We start from the raw sequence: 16,604 nt of genomic DNA on the forward strand, positions 1-16,604 counted from the left end.
TCAGCTTGACTTGAGACTGTGTTGTTCTATTATCACCAAGACCTTTACCTGGAGACAGCTCTTGGGGATGGCTGAGTATAATAAACCATGCACAGCACTGTTCTATAGATCTCTGTGAAAACTTGGATATAGTCTGATGAAAAGCCTTGTAGGCTCTGATAAAGCAAATCGGGGTGTCTGTAGTGCTTTGAGAAGAGAAGTTCTATAATACAGTGTAAACTTGTCTCTGAATTAATAGTAGCTACATAGCATGGTTTCTGTTTATCAAGGAATGTGGAAGGCTGTCTTATCTCTACATGGTTAATACTGGCATTGACTGGTAGACAAACTGGAAGAAGCAGCAGACAGCAGCAATGAGGTGAAGGTTCTTCTCTTTCAGCATTTTTATATACTGGGGACACTGCTTTGTTGGCTCATTATAATGAATTGCTTCAGCTGATGATTGAGCTGGTTGAGGTCATATTCATCTCATTATTGTCTAGGTGAAACTAGCTTCTTGACCATAACTCTTAAGACTTGTCCCGTGCTATGAAATAGGCTCCAGTTCTAGATTACAATCAGCACAGTGTTAACTTATGCAGAGAGTGCAGATGCCTCAGTAGTATCATAGACAGTGTTGGAAGTTTGGAGATTCAGCTAGGAGCAGCCACTGTAAACGTGATGTGACTTCAGTCTCTTTTACAGAAAAATTGAATTTGAGAGCTTAGCTGTAGCATAGTGAAAAGTGGGTGCTGCAGAAAGTTGACAATAGGCAGTTAGACATTTTCTGTTCTCTTTATTTTCATCAGCATCTTTACACTAAGTGGCAAGATGGTATCATTAATGAAGATACTAATAACAAAATCCAGCAATGGTCTTTGTCAATGCTGGTTTGGTCAGTGAGTCGTCTCATTCTTACTCTGGTAGAATGGAAGATCAACGAATGAGATAATGGCATTACTAAGGAGTTATGCTATGCAGTTTGTGATCTTACAGTTGACAAATGTACTGGCATGATAAGACTGCTAGTGACAGTCATAGTTCGAGCATGCAGTCAGATTGGTTTAAGGACCTAACTAGAAATTGTTTCGAGTGGCACTCGATTTCCTGGAAAACTATGACGCTTTTAGGATTGCCAAACTGAGTGTGGTCAAAGGAGCGTCATACATACACTCCTAGACCCTATTACCCACGAGTCTAAGAGGAACCTGGCCAGAAAATGAGACATTTCTCCATTCTTTCCTTTGTGGCTCAAGCTTTTGGAGAGCTACAGGCAATGATCCATTTGAAAATTTTCTCTTTCCCCATCCAATACACCTCCTCTGCTGTTAAATAGCCTGTACTTAGAGAAGCCTGACGTTGTTGCAGCAAAGCAGTTACAAGCCATATTCAGGCTTCTGCCCAGATTGGTGGGAGAGAATGTACCAGGATGCCTTCAGGAAGTCTTCAGTTGAATCTGATCTTTAGTTTGAAACATTTCTTCCAGCAGCTCTTCCCATCTTCTTCCCATGGTTAACCCTAATGGCCATTCCCTCCTCACCTCAAGCCTGTGGCATATATTCTCGGTTCTATTTAAATAATTAATAACACATCACAGTCTAAGAAGAAACACATGGAAGAGCTGTTTTTTAATCCACCAAACTGATTATTTTGAAACACACACCCCCCCCCCCTCCCCTGGTATACCACGTTTCAGAGTTAAAGCATTCCTTTCTTTACCTACCTTAGAAAATCTGTACAAACCTACGTATGGAAATTTTGTGTACCTTTCCAGAGCTTCAGCTTGGGCAGGATGAAAATACATAGATGGAAATGTAAAAAGAAGTATTAATGGATATTTATATGCTCCCCTGAACATAGCAAGTGTGATTAATGCCTCCATATAGATGTTTGGGCAAATGTGTGTGTGTGTATATATATATTCATATTGTAAATTCTTCACTCTTGGTAATTAATAATAGCCTGCACAAATAGTCTCACTGGATTCAGCAGGTTTATCAATGCAAGTAATTACTTACCAGAGGGAATAAGAAGGTTCACATTCTAGCCCAGAATGAAGTAAAGTACTGATAACATACATACAGAAGGAAGAAAATTACATTATTTAGCAATTTCTTGTTATAACCAGCAATGCTTACCCTTCATATTTTTTATAATAGTTAAAAATTGCTTTTCTGTTAATGAAAGGGCAGCTAATAGTTTTCATTATTGAAGTTTACAGGCTTCAGTCTTTAGTTTTTCAGCTAGACAATGTGATGTAATCATAGTTCATTGGGGTCCAGGGCTCAGTCAAACCATTGCTTTCACTTAATTGGCATCTGAAACCTGATGTGAATGTTGAAAATAAACATTAAGTTACTAACAATATATGAGAAAAATGGAATTTTGTACATTACCCCACAGTGCAATATACCTTAAACACAGAATTGGGATGAACATGAGGAAGCTAGAAAGCTGTTGATTTGTTGTTGATTTGAGCAAATTATTAAACTACATCAGATGTGACTTCAGAGCAATAAATATTGAAAAGCTTTGCAGTCATACACAGTAATAGATACAGTAAATGGGTACTAAACAAAATATTTATCTGCTTAATACTGTATAGGTAAGCAAATGTCCTTGAGTTGCTGCCAGGCTGTGCTGAAATGAATGTACTATTTCATAAAGATGAATTTTACAAACAAATAGGACTTGAGAGACCCAGGCCATTAAAAAACATTACTGTATCTTGACCACTGGCAGTTTGTTACAATAGAAACCATGCTTTCACGGTTAAGAATTTCAAAGAGCTGTATGGACATTTTTCCTAAACATTGTGTAGATGCATGGACGCATAAGGAATTATGCAGTAAATTCTGTGGCTGAGAGATATAACTGGCATGTTACAAAGTTGCCTACTTACAAGTACTGTGCTGATGGCATTGCTATTCTTGACATTCTAATTCTGCTGCTTTCAATTCTCTTGAGATGATAAACCCCAAACAACACAGTGCCATAAGCTAAGAGAGAGAAGGAAGATGACTGGTTTTTAGTGACAATGTTCTGAAAGAACGGCGGAGACATTATAAGGTCTGTCAGAGAGCATAAAAGCCTTTATGGAGCAAGAGAATTGGGTTTCCTCTGTTGTTTCTTAACAGATCCAGAATTGATAGTGAGCAGGGTGGTTTCAAACAACTGCTCAGTTTCTAGCTTTTAATAGTTAATGGGAGGTCAGACTATAAGCTGAGATCAATCCCAGAGTAATAAATTTTACATTATTATATTTGTCTTTCTTGAAATATAAACATTAGAGGATCTATTCTCAAATGGCTTCCGACCCATTTTTTTCATAATTAATACAGGAAATTCAAAGAACGTGACTCCCTGTACAGCTTAGACAGAGGCAGATCTGTATTCATCAGCTTGGATTAATTAGCCTGTTACCAGACATGCAGTTTGTTCGAAGAGCTACAAAATGGGCAGTTATAAAGAAGGGAAAGCTGTGCCATAAAAAAACATAAGCCACATGTTATTGTGGATAAAAGATAATTTTTTAAATTTGATGTTGATTCTACGTAGTTTGAGATTTACAGCTAGATTTATCCAGCCCTGCTGACGTTGACCTTGGCTTCAATGCGGCAGCAATATGGAATGAATTGCTCTTCATTGGTTTATTTGAAGGCCAGTATTTATCAAAAAACTGCGACAGAGATTCACTCTGAATCGGAACAACAGAGTCTCTCATTGTTCAGATCTGGAGACTTACTTCTGGGTCATTGTATTCAGTATGAATCCACCATCACTTGGCAGGCTCTGTCTTTGTCTTCTATATTGGGTAAACACATCTGTTACAACCAAGAAAAGGAGAATTATGCACTCCCACTTAAATCTTACGTACTATTCTAACAGTTTCATCTGTGACATTGAGGTGTAAGGAGCTGTTTTTTCTTAGCCTTCTCATTTTTGTTACTTATAAGAACCTCATTCATGACCTGACACAATGTTTTATGAAGTCAAGAGAAAGGCTGTCACTGTTTTTAATGAGCTTTGGATCAAGCCCTCAGTTTTTCATCAACACAGAATAAATCCTTTCATTACAGACACCAGTGTGACATATACTGTATGAAGGTCCAAACTCCGTCACTTCTCAATTGGCTCAAGATTTGAAGTCAACACTAGCAGCAAAGAGGAGAACTTAGGGACCATCAAGAGTGATATTACCTGTCTCGTGTATCTTTGGGTTGGGATGTACTAGAACTGGAGATTCAACTGTCATTACTGAATAGCATGCAACAGATTAGTGTGCATTTCAGAGCACCGCATATGAGGAAAGCAAGGGTGGGAGAGCAGGAGATTAGGCTTTTGTCACACACATTCCTAAACCAGACACCATTTGCCCATGTCCATTACCAAGCTTTTTTAAGGCACAGCCCCTACCTTCACTACTTTTGCACAACTCTTTGCAATGATGATAAACCCTGATTTCACTTGGAGTGTTAAGTGAAACCTTAGATATCAGATCTGTTATTGTGTTTGTCTTTGCTAAAGAGACTTGACAAGTTTTCTAAAACACATGCAGATTGGTATTTTGCCATGAAGAGAAAAGCCAAAAGATCTATTTGAAGCACAGTGCAATCCTGCAAGTTTGTTGATTTAAAATAAGCTTTACAGTTTTTTAAGTGCTATGCACAGTGCATAACATATTACAGATTGATGGTACTGGAAAAAAACTAATGGGTAGGTACGTAATTCCATAAAGGAAAAGTGATGTTAGAAATAAATACAGGATATCTTTTCAAAAAGACCAGGTGACCTTTTTGCTTTGAGACAGACACAAAGCAGTCTCGCTCAGCAGTAGAGTAAGATTTTGAGACATTTGGAAGTTGAAGGAGTGGTGTAACTATGCAGCCCTTCTTGTTTTTGTCTTTAGAAGTCTACATGTTGAAGGGATTTTAGATCCTTTTGTATGCTCACAGCATTTTTCATCAATTTCGAAAGAAAGTAAGAAAATTACAGTTATGTTGTTAGGCACTATCTCCTTATGTGGACATGGGCATTATGTAGTGAGAGTGTTGGGTGGAATAAACTGAATTACATTTAATAAAATTAAGTGTAGCCACGCAGTGAGCCAGCTTAGAACAGCGAGTAAAACTAGACATCTGTATTTACAATGTGCTGACATATCCCCCTAAGCTCGACCTGTCTTCATAGAAAAGAAGTGGACAGCTTGTAGTGACTTTGCAAATGGAAGACCATTGTGCATGCACAATTTGCCTGCTAAATGCTGTTGTTAAGATACAAGTTTTAAATGGCAAATGTCCGGATATGGTGCTATTTTAGTTCAGAGGAAATATGCTGGTGACGAAGTTAAGCACCTGAGTGCTAAGTGGTTTTAGATTAGAACACTTGTTTAAAACAGATTATAGATTTTGTAAGTGCACACTGGATATAATGTGCAGAGATTTCCACTTTTATAAGTTACACATTGAGCATTATGCAAATAAGCCATTGCTTACTTAGATGGTAGACTGATATCTTTTTGTCCTGACATGACAAGTAAAGTATGTTTCCATTTGTTATCCCCATCTGTCACAAGCTGATAAACCTCAGATCTGTAAAAGTCTTATCTGAATGTATTTGTTAATGTCTTGCTTCGCTGGGCACGATGATGTATCGTATAGAGCATATCATTTTTGTTGGGTAAATGAGGAGCAGCATTTTTTTTGTCAGTCATAAGATGACTGGGATTACTTGATTTCTTCTCCACATAGGCCCAGTTTGGGAAAGCGTTTGGTTCAACTCATCCCTCTTCTGCACATCACAGAAACATGTTCTTCAAGCATATGCTTAAGAACTGTCTTGAATAGCTAGGCACTTCTGAATCAGAGCTATGGTATTTTAAGTCACTGCATATGCAATTATGTTATATTCTGTCTTGATTGCACTATATAAAAAGCACTAATATTTCGCTTGCTGCAAATTTTCAGAGCTAAAGACCCCTTCATGTTGAAATATAGTCTTGTTTGTTTCTATGAATCCATTTGCTATATGAGAACATCTTGATTTTTGTAGAGCATATGATTTACATGCGGATTTGCATTGGGGCAAGTGAGCTAATTATATTTATTTCTGTTTTGCAGCGGGAACAACGTATATCTTTAGCAAAGGTGGTGGACAAATCACTTACACGTGGCCTCCTAATGATCGGCCAAGCACTCGTGCGGACAGACTGGCAATAGGGTTTAGTACTGTTCAAAAAGAAGCTGTGTTGGTACGAGTGGACAGTTCTACTGGGCTCGGAGATTATTTAGAGCTGCATATTGTAAGTATTATTAACAAATGCATATTTCTTCTTGTCTTGTTTGTTCTTACATTTGTGTAATTTAATTTATTTATTTTAATGTAAATACAGCAGTTTGTTAATGAATCTTTTAGGGTCAGTAGTGAACTAAATGATAATGGCTTATTACATACAATACTGCACAGGTTCTTGAGATATTCTCAATTTGCCTTTTGTTTTATACAGTGCTACTTTATATGGCTTTTCAATTAAAAATCATACCATGATACCTGTACAGATACAGCAGTTTACTGCAATCTAGTTATATAAAACAGGATTTAGCAATGTTAGTGGAAGGTACGCTAATCCTGGGGGATTTAATCTGGTACCTGCTGGGGGAATTACAGTGTATCGCAATTGACTGTGCTTATTGTTACTACTACAATTTATCCTCTGATTTCACCATTCCTTTGTGATGATAAATCTTAAGCAGAAAGCAAGATTGTCAAGCTAGGAGGTCTAAAAAAGTAATTTCAGCTGCCTTAAAGCAAATAACTAGTAATCAAAATTGAAAGCATCTGGATGTTTATGGCAACATAAATAAATGATCAGTTGAGATAAACATAACTAGGGCAGTATAAAATTTTGTTGTTTAGATTAGTCCCAACTTTTTTAATGTATTAGTTTGATTTTGATTTAAGAATCTCTCTACTTTCAGGAACAGAAGAGTTCCTTTTGAATGAAATTACTTATTGATCTATAACCAATTACACTTTTACCCTCAGAAAACATTCAGCAGTGATCATTTTCAAAATTAGAGAGAATTATGGTATTCAATCTTCCCAGGCTCCTTATTTCTGTAAAGGCACTCTTGCATTGTGGACAAATGTGATTTTTTTTTTTTTTTTTTTAATTTACGGGCTTGAGCAAATAAACAAAGAAAGAAGGCCTTAAATAAAATTCAGAGGTTGTCTATACCCTTCTTTTACATTGAAACACACGGACAAAACGGCTGGCTGGTATTGTATAATCTTAATTTAAAAATGTGAACAAAGCAACTTCTCCCAGGTGCCAGAAAAACTGAAAGCCTACATTTTTCAAGGCAAGTATTGTGTTGCTGAAGAGAATTTTAAAATTTGCTTTCCAAAGCCTCATCTAACATCAGGTTCCTAGTCATCATTTGTCCATTTCTTTGCAATCTGAGACCAGATTCACCCTCTGTGGTCAACAGTGTTACTTTCTTCTTACAGTGTTTTCTTTTTCATTAGCATATTAAGGAAAGTTTTCCTTGTAGTTTTACTATACTTGAAGTCTGTCAAAATCATAATACTCGTGCAATCTTCTGTCTAGCCTTGATTTTTCCATTTTAAAACAAACATTGGGTTCATTAATTATGAGTTGGAGATCAAAGATTATTGCCTGCTCATAAGTGTTTGGGGTTTTTTTTTTCCAAATAACTTTCTTATACCCATGGTGTAGCAACAGATGGTAAAAATAAAAGAGTAATTGAGTGTTTTCTATGGTCAGAAACACTACCAGCTTAATAAGGATGGGGGAATTCATAAATTATACTTTACTGGTCTTTTGAATTTTCCGTGAAGTGGCAAAAGGCCTTTTATCATCACGCTCTGTGAGGTGATCCTGGCCTCCTCCTATTGTCTTTGCAAGAGACTTTGGGAACCTCCCTGATGCCTGCTCTGCTTCAGAGCAAAATCTGTGGTAACTGTCCAGAAATTTCACCGGAACGAGGTCCGACCTTCTGAGAGCCGCTTCAGTGTAGTCTCTCTCTAGAGTGGAGATACGAAGGGATTGACCTGAAATCCTAAGACATCTGGCAAGGATTTTTTTTAAGGGTTGTCAATGTTAGATAAAGCTTGGAAAACTGCTGGGATATAATTTCCCAGAATCTATTTCAAATAAGGATAGTATTTAAAAGGAAGTTGAAAAGGCAGTATTTTCAAAAGCATTCATGGTACCAAAGAACATATATCTTATTAAAGTCAGTGGAACTGTCGGCACTTCTGAGAATTTTACCTGAGATCTATTTTAGCTCAGCAAGATATTGTGAAACATCACAGTTATAAAAATGAAGAAGAACATAGAAACGGAGAGGCCTATGTACATGTTATATTTGAAAAACAGTTTATTGGATTGAAGTTTTTCAATATTGGCATCTCCTGCATTAAACTGGCTGTAATAAGAGTTGTGTCATCCAAAACTTCCTTCTTGCACCAATGTTAAGGTGCCACTAAGAATGTCTTATCTACCAAATAACCAGAAACATGCAAAAGCTGTGAATAGCGGAAGGAGGAAAAACTGGAAGGAGGGAAGAGTAATTCTGCATGTTCTTTTGAATGCACCCACCCACCTGTTTTTATAATGAATATGCATGAGCAATAAATGCCTGTGTACATTGAGATGCACGGTGCACGGATAACTTACCTGTGTTATAACAACTATAACAAGGATATGGTTGTGATTTAATTATGCTGGCATTCAGTTTTACAGTACGATAGAAACTGGTTCTTTTGTTACTGAGCTTTCATTTTACCCAGGAGGTCGTTAATCACTCAGATCCTTCCCAGTGACAAAATTTGGGACAGATGTGTGAGGATAGGTTTTAAGTGTATTTTCAGCAGAATGGTGGCAAAGAATGTTTGGAACTATTGCTTTGAGTTAAAAAAACTTTAGATTATAGTCCTTACTAGCATGTTGGGGAGGGTTGTTTGGGACATTTCAGAATAGAGCTATGAGGTAGCTTGCTCTTAACCTTCTTCATTCTAGAAATGGAAGAGGAAATTACAAGTATGATTATGGTACTTCAATGTCTGCTTGCCCTCTTTATTGTTCTGTTTACTTAAAGACAATGTAAGCCTAATAATGAACTCAAGCTCACAACAATTCTGATTTTGAAAATTGCTACTTGATCATCTGAATCACAGCTTTAGTGTTAGGTTAGGAACACATTTATTTAAAGTAATCATTTAACCTCCCCAAATAACCATTGTTAATATGAGAAACATTTTAAAGAATGTGTAATCTGCATTGCTACCAGATGCTTAACAGTTTCAGTGCAAATATTTTAAACTCCAAGATAGATTATTATAAAACTCCACCTGTACTATAGCAGCCTAGATATAAAGGACTGGTTGTGTGTATGATATATATGCATCCACGTGCTTCAAGAAAGGGATGTTAATATGATTTAGTCACCCAGAGATGCAGCAATTAGTTTTCACGGCAATCACTTGACTTCTGTTACGGAAGTGGTCTCCTGTGCAGTTTCTGCTGGGTGATCTAGTTCAAGAGGAAATAGATATCATGCCTAAAAGTCTACTGCCACTTCCTTCTCCTGTTGACAGATAAAAGAAGGTCAGTTAGCTCTGAGAATTACTACAGTCATCCTTTTTTTCCCCTTTCCTTGGCATGGCCTGCATCCATCTCCATGCCAAACAGAAAAAGGCGGCAGCTTGTTCACGCGGTGTTCGGTTAATCACCATGTGCACTTCTGTGCTTGGCTTTTTCATTGACTTCTAAAGCCCTTAGGTAATTCTGTCAGTGATTCCTGTCCCTACCTCTGTTCTCCTCCCAAGTCATTGGACAGAAAAGTGTATATATATATATATACATATATATATATATGATATGTGTGTGTAATCATCTTTCACGGGCACTGTGCTGTTGCTGCCTCAAGTTTCCAGCTTTTCTATGGTGAGGAACAAAGTGAAGTTAGAGAAAGATATTGCCTCAACGGGCTAAGAAATCCTGTTACAGCGCTCTTTCTGGCAATGCCGTTAGCATAGGGAACTGGCATTCTCCTCTGTGGCACAAGTAGTATTTGCTCTAGTAATGAATACAAGAAGGATAGATTTCCATCAATAGACTTCAATGATTTTTAAATATTGTTTTAAGTATAAATTATGCCATGTTTTCATCTTTCATTGTTAAAATGAAAGACTTTAAACTATAACAAAATGTAACATTTTGTATACCCAATGGAAAGAGTCAGCAGTTTCTGTGTCTTCCTTGTTTGCGTCATTTGTTTTAAAATCAAAGTATTTTAGGAGCACAAAACCAGTGTGCTGTTTTTATGGTTATGGCTGATTTTGAAATTGAGAACAAGAAGTTTGTGGGGTTCATGAGGCCAGCAGAGAATTTCACATCTTACAGCTTTGGTGTTCCAGAAAAGACACCCAGCCTAAGCTCGGCTCACTTCTATTATCTCAAGCAGGGTGAGGAATTACTAATTAAGCTCAGTTACAGGTATGGATCTGCTGAAGCAGGTGAAGTGGTGAAGATCGTTCTGATAACAAACATCCTAAGTCTAAAAATAAGGAATAAGGCAGATGTGGCAGCATTTTGCACATTGTCCTAACCCTCTTCTGGGGGAAGCTGGGGAAAACCACCCTGTAATTCCAGCGAGAGAAGAGTGACAATCCTACCCAGGGTATAGTAAACATACAAAAATAGAAAGAAATTAAACTCAGGATGGATTGTGGTAGATATTTTTTACTTCATTCTCTTTAATGTTGGCATGATTATCAGTATTGTACTTAGATTTTCAAAATATGTTTGTGAAGCCTTCAGAATTACAATTAATGACTGAGGTGAACAGTCATAGGAAAGGAAATATTGTAATGTCTTACAGAAAATTGGCGTTTGGATCATGAATAAATTCAGTTTGTGCTCTTTGTTCTGACTATTTATATACTACATCTATTAAAATATATATTGTGAGAAAAGCATTTTTAATGTGAAACTTTTTCTTTGAGGAAGATGTGGATAAAAATCAAGTGAAAGCTTTTGTGAGTTTTTTTCAGCTTTGGTTCAAAAATTTTCTTGGTTTAAAAGGACGTTAATGCTTCCCCATTTTCTGAGCTATTTATTCAGTAATTGTATATTACATACTTCATTTTTTATGAACTAGGGAAATATTTAATATATCTGAATGAAATGTTGACTTTTGTGTAAAAAAAAAAAAAAATTGATATCAAAGGGGCTTGATTTTCAGCTTAAAGTTAATGGAGAATTATGGAAAAGTCCCCTCTCAACTTTTTTCCTACTCATTTTTTGGAACTTTTGGCAAACTCAAAAGGACTATTATTTCCTGCTCCCCTCCCTCTGTCTCTTAGTTATACATATGCAGTATTCTTCTGCTCCAGGCTTTTAATAGTTGACTCTGTTAGATTCTATTGTGCATATACATAATATATGGATACTTTTAATTTATGCAAGTATAATGGACCTCCCTCAAGTGAACAGACATAGTAAAACTCAAGTGAGGATCAGACTTCTCTGTTTAGGCATACCAGAGAAAAACTTGCAGAGTCTTAAGATAAATGAATTTGTTACTCTCTTTTGAATACTTTACATGTCTTGGGCTTAATGCCTAATGGAAGGCCAATTGAAAGATTCTTATTGATTTAGTTGAATCTGGATCAATGCCTAGAGAGCTGGATGTACTTTCAGCGAGATTGATGGTAAAAATACCTTTGATTTTAGTGGTTTGTACTGGACCTAATTAATTTTCCCAGGAAGAGTTTAATAATCTTTAAAAAAATATTCCCAGAATAATGTTTCTTCTAATAATCGTCTTTCAAATGTGGAATTCCTTATTATATATGCGTGTCTGTGTAATGCAAAGATCTGGTAAGGCCAGTGGCGACTTGTATATGCATGAAACAGTAATAAATTTAAAATCAAATTATTCATGTCCAGGAAGGGCTAAAAAAAAAAGCAGAACTAGGTTTCAGAAATTTGATATTTTAGAAGTGCTGAGCATGCACATCAGTGGATAAAGCCAATGGAAGCTGAATATAGTCAGCACCTCCGAAAATCAGGCCATGATCATATCAGCTAAGTGGGCATCAGGGATCACTCTGGAGCCCTGGAAAGGCTTTGGATCATTATGTTTGTCAGAGTTGTGATATTCAATATTCTGCTACCTTGAGGCACAAGAAAATTTCTTAAGGCTGATGTTATCTAATACAGAATTCTGCTAATATTTGATTTTTCCTTATTATGCTTATATACATGATATTTATTTGTGATTTTTATTTTTCTCATTAATATATGCGTATTGAAAATGCTGTAGGAAGCTTAGCTGTCATGGGCAGTAATTGTTCTTCTCTTTGGGGAACAAAAACCTCAGCAACCAGATTATGTGTTAATCTTTAAACTGAAGAAAAATTACTATGAAAGAAAGATTTCCAGATTTGCTCATGAGTTTGAATAATGAAAAGCAGTGCAATCAAAGAAGAATCATTCATGGGACTAGACAGGCAGGTGAGAATGTAATTCAATGTACACAAACATTAAGTTAATTACAATGGTAGCAAGGAATTAATCTAGGGAATTTGTTCTAAATGCAGCAATCATTTACCTCATGATCAGGTTAAAGATCTAAGTTTGTAGGAAAGAAAATAAAGGAATCACTGAAATGGTCAAGCCATGCCTTGAAAGCATGCAATTAAGTTATTCTTTTGTATTAGCAGAGACATAGATTATAAAAACTCTGAAAAGGGATTTTATGATATAAGCTGTTTGTTAATGCCTCATCTTGAATGCTCTGCATGATCTGTTATCACTCACTGAGCAGCAGCGGTCTGTTCTTGCCATGAACAGGCCAAATTGCTGAGAGAAGGTTATGGAAATGCGGTGATTCTGATACAGGGCAGACTGATGCCTTACTGCATGAAAAATATGAATGGAGTTTGGACGGCTGATATAATTAAACAGTTTGGCTATGACTGCCATCATGGAGCGGTGCAAGGAGAAATCCTGAAGGTCCATTATACCGGCGTGGACGGTCCGAGCTCCCAGCTGTGATTTCCTGCTTCCTCAGCCTGGAAATGAGCTTGAGGGAAGTAACTCCTTTCATCATCTTCCTCTGTCTTGGGATAAATAGAAGTTCTCACTTCTTCCTCTACTCAGCTAATAACTTCTTTATGCATCCTGCTCCTTTCATGCTTTTGGGAGGAGAAAAGCTTGCTTCCCCCAAAACATGCTGTATGACCAGCCCCTTGGCGAGAGAAAACTGCACAACCGGTAGGACCTAAGTTCTCAGGTAAAATACCGTATGTCAGATGCGAAATGCTCCAGCCCTCAACACTGATGAATCTCCTGAGGCACTTTCTTTGAGCAAAGTTGTACAGCCTGGCTGAGGGTGACTGGATATTTAAAACACTTCTGGTGGCCCCCCATATATTAGAATCATCTCATAGCAATATGGAAAGAATTGCATGTGGCCGTGGCGTTGTGTGAAATGATCTTGCAGACTGGGTCGTAGACTCTAAGATCCCTTCTGATCTCACGTGTCTCAAGATTACGCTGTAAATTGAATCCACTTGTTGGCTGAACTGCTTAAGATCCCAAACTTTGTCACTGAATTTGATGGCAAGTCTTTGACTTTACTGTTGCGAACTGTACACAAATGGGACTTCTGATGCAGCACGAGGAGAGAACATAAACATGGAACTTAATTTTCCTGGAGCCTTGTTGAACTTAAAAAAAATGCTAAAAAGATTAGAAGGGGGTTGGGCTGAGTCCTGTTATACTAATGACAAGAACTGTGCATTTTTAAGAACAGAAGTGGACCAGTTTCAAGAGGCAAGAAAAAGAGCAAGCATATTTAATTAACGTAAACTTGAAGAGGCTCATGACCTCTTCATAAAGCAGCTCTTAATTTTTACAGTGTTATTTTTAAAGCTGTGAAGTACTGTATGGATTACGTCCAGTCTTATTTTCAAGGATTCTTTCTTTCTCTTCCCTTTCCCTTGCTCCCTAAGTTGCTTTTCTGCCGTGTCCTCAAACACCAATTCATGTGCTGTGCCTATTCTGCAGTCCCAGTGAATCCCAGTGAAAGTGGGTAGCAGTCTCCAGGGGGCTCAGTGATTACATACCCTTTCTTTCCCACAGAATGAGGCATACCGTATAGCTAAAGGAACAGAGGAGTCACTTCAGGTGGTGACTGTATGGTGTGCTCACATGGAAGACCTTCTCGATGAGGACCATTGATTAGGTCTGTTTGATTAAAGGGCAAAAGCAGCAAGAACAAAGCAAAGAAGTATGTGGCCAAAATTAAGAGACATATCCTTTTGTGACTAGATTTTTTACATATAAATACCAAATTTCTGGCTTCAGAAAGGAGGACAGAAGAATTAGTTTATAATGTACAAATAAATAAATAGCCCATCTTTCCTCCGTAGCAGCACCTTTCCTAGTTAACGTTATATTCTCCCATTGATGTTTTAGATCCATCCCAATCTAATCAGGTCCTTTTAATCCAAAATTCCCTGCACTGGTTACTAGCCAACATCCTCACGTACGAAGGTTACAGATATTTTAATAACTTGGCACTAACTGTTCTAGAACATTGCCATGTATAAAAAGAGCTGATGAAAAATTTAGCAGACATTTTAGCAACCTTATTAAGATTTAAAGAATACTTGACTATTTGCAATAGCAGAACAGTTGAGATGTTCGCTGAAACCTGGCTGATCACCCAAAGGAAGAAGGACCGAATCATAGGAAATTATTGTAATTATGTGGAGAATGAGAGCTCTGGATGATTGAGGGTCACTTCCAAGAGCTAGCCACTTTTGTCCACCTATCCTACATGGGTACTTCTCTTCTTATTATATCTATTGTCTATTTTATTAAGCATATATAGTCTTTTATATCTAGTAATATAATCGAGTAAGCCCTGATAATATTTCTACTTCTTCTACTAATTTCTAATTCTTCTATTTCTATTTACTGCCTAGTTCTTGTCTAATTTTAGAGAAGCACAAAAAGATTTGCACTCCCTCCTCCCTCCCAGGCACGCCTGTCTCAAAAGCAAGTGGAAGGCATGTGTACCCAGTGTGTTAGAAGCCATGACGACGCAGGTTGTAGGCAGGTTGTAGGCACTTTGGGCTGAAAATGCGTGGTTTGGGAAAAAAAAAAAAAAAAAAAAAAGGACAGATGTGAGCAATGGCATCACTTTCAGAGTATCCTAGACTATGCTTTTAGCTCCTGATGGCAGCTTGAATAAGAGAGAGGAGTGACTCTCAGATGGCTGTGACCCATTGAAAGAGGGCCAGGTTTGCCCAGGACAGATCAAGGTTTGTTTCTTATGAATATAAGCCAGAACCCAGGATGCAGGCCATTAACTCCCTGTCTTTTAAATTTATGAGCTCTAAGTGAGGCTATAGGATATAGTGTGCACTGCAGCACAAAGTACCAGTGTAGCAGTTTTTCAGTGAACATGCAGTATGAACAATATCATTTTTAATACCAGTCAGAGAGATTAGCCTGTTGATGCAGAACAAGACTAGGGGAAAAGTGCTGCTGGTGGCCTGAACAGATTCTGACCCTAACTCCAAATAATTCTCATCCCACCACTGCCACTAGTAATTTGTCTGAAGAAACTGCAGGAATAGGAGTAAGTGTGAGGAGGATCTACATCAGGCCAGAAAACTCCTGCTGGAAGGTGAAGGGTGCAGAGGCAATTGTACAAAGCCTGCTGCTTTGCTTCAGGTATTTATTTAAGTAAACATTGCTATTATAGTTAATCACTTTGTAGTAATAAGGAAAGCTCATCTTAATACTATTCTGATTTTGTGAGATACTACCTTATTTGTAAGTCACAATTAGTTAATTAGACCACTTAATTCAGGTTTTGCTCTGTGACGCCTCCGTGTCATCACCAAACTGGAAACTTGTTTTAATAGTTAATGCTCGTTTGCTTTTTTTCTTCTAGACTGTTTTATCACCTTGAGCCTTTCTCACTTTTCACTTATGTACACCACTGTGTCAGTGAGGAGTAACTGGAGTAAAATCACTGAATTGAATCTGGTGTACTGGAGGGTAGAACTGAACACACTGGGCCTTTCATCCCATTTAGTTACTTAACTTTTACAATCTTTGACACTAACTCATTGCACCAGGGTCGTGCAGGAAATAGAGCTGGAGCAGGGAATTTACCTGGATTTCTTGAAACCCAGGGTACCAGTTATATCTTCAATAACCTCCCTATGCTGTCTAATCACTATCTCTCTTACCTGAGCATGACACGCTTGACATCAGTGCATCTCCACTGCTGGTGTATCACTGAGCAGCCTTTTCCTTTCTCTCTCAGTAACAACCCTCCATGTATAATATTTGCCTTTCCTATCAATCTTACAGTGATTTTTCCCGTTTGACAGTGGGCTGCTGCCGCTGTTAAGTCTCTTTTTGTTTTTTTCACTTAGATCATGCCGGTCACAAGAATTTCTGCAACAACAGCAGACAAGATAAGGATTTAATGAACTGATATTGCCAATGTTCTGGTGGTTTATGCTTAATGTAATAATCCCACTAACAACTGGTGAGTTTCCCTGTTAAG

The 16,604-nt window shown here is 37.5% G+C and overlaps 1 protein-coding gene across 7 annotated transcripts in view; it reads left to right on the top strand.

Annotated features, from left to right (window-relative positions):
- Window positions 1-16,604, top strand: part of NRXN1 (neurexin 1) — a 718,668-nt gene that overhangs the window by 493,600 nt on the left and 208,464 nt on the right. For all 7 annotated transcript variants that reach the window (XM_075042422.1, XM_075042423.1, XM_075042424.1 and 4 more), the window contains one exon: window positions 6,099-6,280. In XM_075042422.1, coding sequence (XP_074898523.1) covers window positions 6,099-6,280 — 182 coding nt within the window. The remainder of the gene's footprint in view (window positions 1-6,098; window positions 6,281-16,604) is intronic.

Source organism: Buteo buteo, chromosome 12 (genome assembly GCF_964188355.1).
Source record: "Buteo buteo chromosome 12, bButBut1.hap1.1, whole genome shotgun sequence".
NCBI classification, from domain to species: domain Eukaryota; kingdom Metazoa; phylum Chordata; class Aves; order Accipitriformes; family Accipitridae; genus Buteo; species Buteo buteo.